The sequence below is a fragment of the Neopelma chrysocephalum genome, unplaced genomic scaffold (genome assembly GCF_003984885.1).
Source record: "Neopelma chrysocephalum unplaced genomic scaffold, ASM398488v2 Primary Assembly neopelma1_93804, whole genome shotgun sequence".
NCBI classification, from domain to species: domain Eukaryota; kingdom Metazoa; phylum Chordata; class Aves; order Passeriformes; family Pipridae; genus Neopelma; species Neopelma chrysocephalum.
The window spans coordinates 1,610-2,889 of NW_020922517.1; the positions used below are offsets into that span (position 1 = coordinate 1,610).

General features: G+C 56.7%; 1 protein-coding gene across 1 annotated transcript in view; it reads left to right on the forward strand.

The window, feature by feature from the left end:
• Positions 1 to 850, forward strand: part of LOC113980350 (putative STAG3-like protein 2) — a 1,931-nt gene extending 1,081 nt beyond the window's left edge. Inside the window, exon 3 of the mRNA XM_027707574.1 lies at positions 737 to 850. Coding sequence (XP_027563375.1) covers positions 737 to 848 — 112 coding nt within the window. The 3' untranslated portion in view covers positions 849 to 850. The remainder of the gene's footprint in view (positions 1 to 736) is intronic.
• Positions 851 to 1,280: the final 430 nt, after the last annotated feature.

Consider the following 1,280-nt stretch of genomic DNA (forward strand, 5'->3'; position numbering starts at 1 on the left):
GGGGGGGTTTGGGGGGAATTTGGGAGAGATTTTGGGATCCTGGGGGGAATTTGAGGGGTCCTAGGAGGAGCTTGGGGGGTCCCAAGAGAGATTTTGGGGATCCTGGGGGGCCTTAGGGGGAATTTGGGGGGGTCCTGGGGGGGATTTTGGGGGGTCCCAGGGGGGATTTTGGGGACCCTGGGGTGGATTTGGGGGTCCCAGGAGAGTTTTGGGGGGTCCTGGGGGGTCCTAGAAGGGATTTGGGAAGGTCTGGGAGGGCTTTGGGGGGTCCTGGGGGACTTTTTGGGGTCCTGGGAGGGGTTTGGGGAGTCCCCGGGGGAATTTTGGGAATCCTGGGGGGAATTTGGGGAGTCCCAGAAGGGGTTTGGGGCATTTTGGGGGATTTTGGGGGGTCCCAGGAGAGAATTGAGGGATCCTGGGGGGAATTTGAGGGGTCCCAGGAGAGATTTTAGGGATCCTGGAGGGATTTGGGAGCAGGAAGAGGGAGAATGGGAATGGCAGGGATCAGGAATTGGGGGTCAGGACCCCCCCAAATCCCAAATTCCCAGGGATTGGAAGGAATTCCTGATGGAAGAGAATGAGGACAGAAAGAATTTAGGAGCGGGGACGGGGAAAACCGGGAATTGGAGAGTGGGAATGGGGAGAAACTGGGAATAAATGACCAGGAACGGGTGGAATGGGAATGGGAGAAGCAGGAATTGGGCTTCAGGACCCCCCCAAATCCCAAAATTCCCAGGAATGTGGGGGATTCCCTGTCGGAGGAGGATTGCCAGAGTATTTATCCCGTGGTTTTCGTGGCCAACCGGGCCCTGGCCTCGGCTGCCGGAACTTTCCTGTTCCACAGGTGAATTCCCGGGAATTCCTATCCCGTCTCCCCATTCCTGACCCCGGGAAGGCTCCAAAAACCCTTGGAATTCACACCCCAGACCCTCGGAATTCCCACCCCCAGGAATATCCCGTTTCTCTTCCCGCCATTCCCAACCTCAGGGATGCCCCAAACCCTCAGAATTCCCGCCCCAAATCCCTCAGAATTCCCACTTAAAACTCTTGGGAATTCCACTCCTAAATCCCTCAGAATTCCCCCCCCCAAACCCTTTGGAATTCCCATCCCAAACCCTTTGGAATTCCCACCCCAAACGCTTTAGAATTCCCCCCTCAGACCCCTCAGAATTCCCACCCCCAACCCCTCGGAATTCCCACTCCAAATCCTTTGGAATTCCCCTCTCAGACCCCTCAGAATTCCCACCCCAAACCCTTTGGAATTCCCACCCCAAACCCCT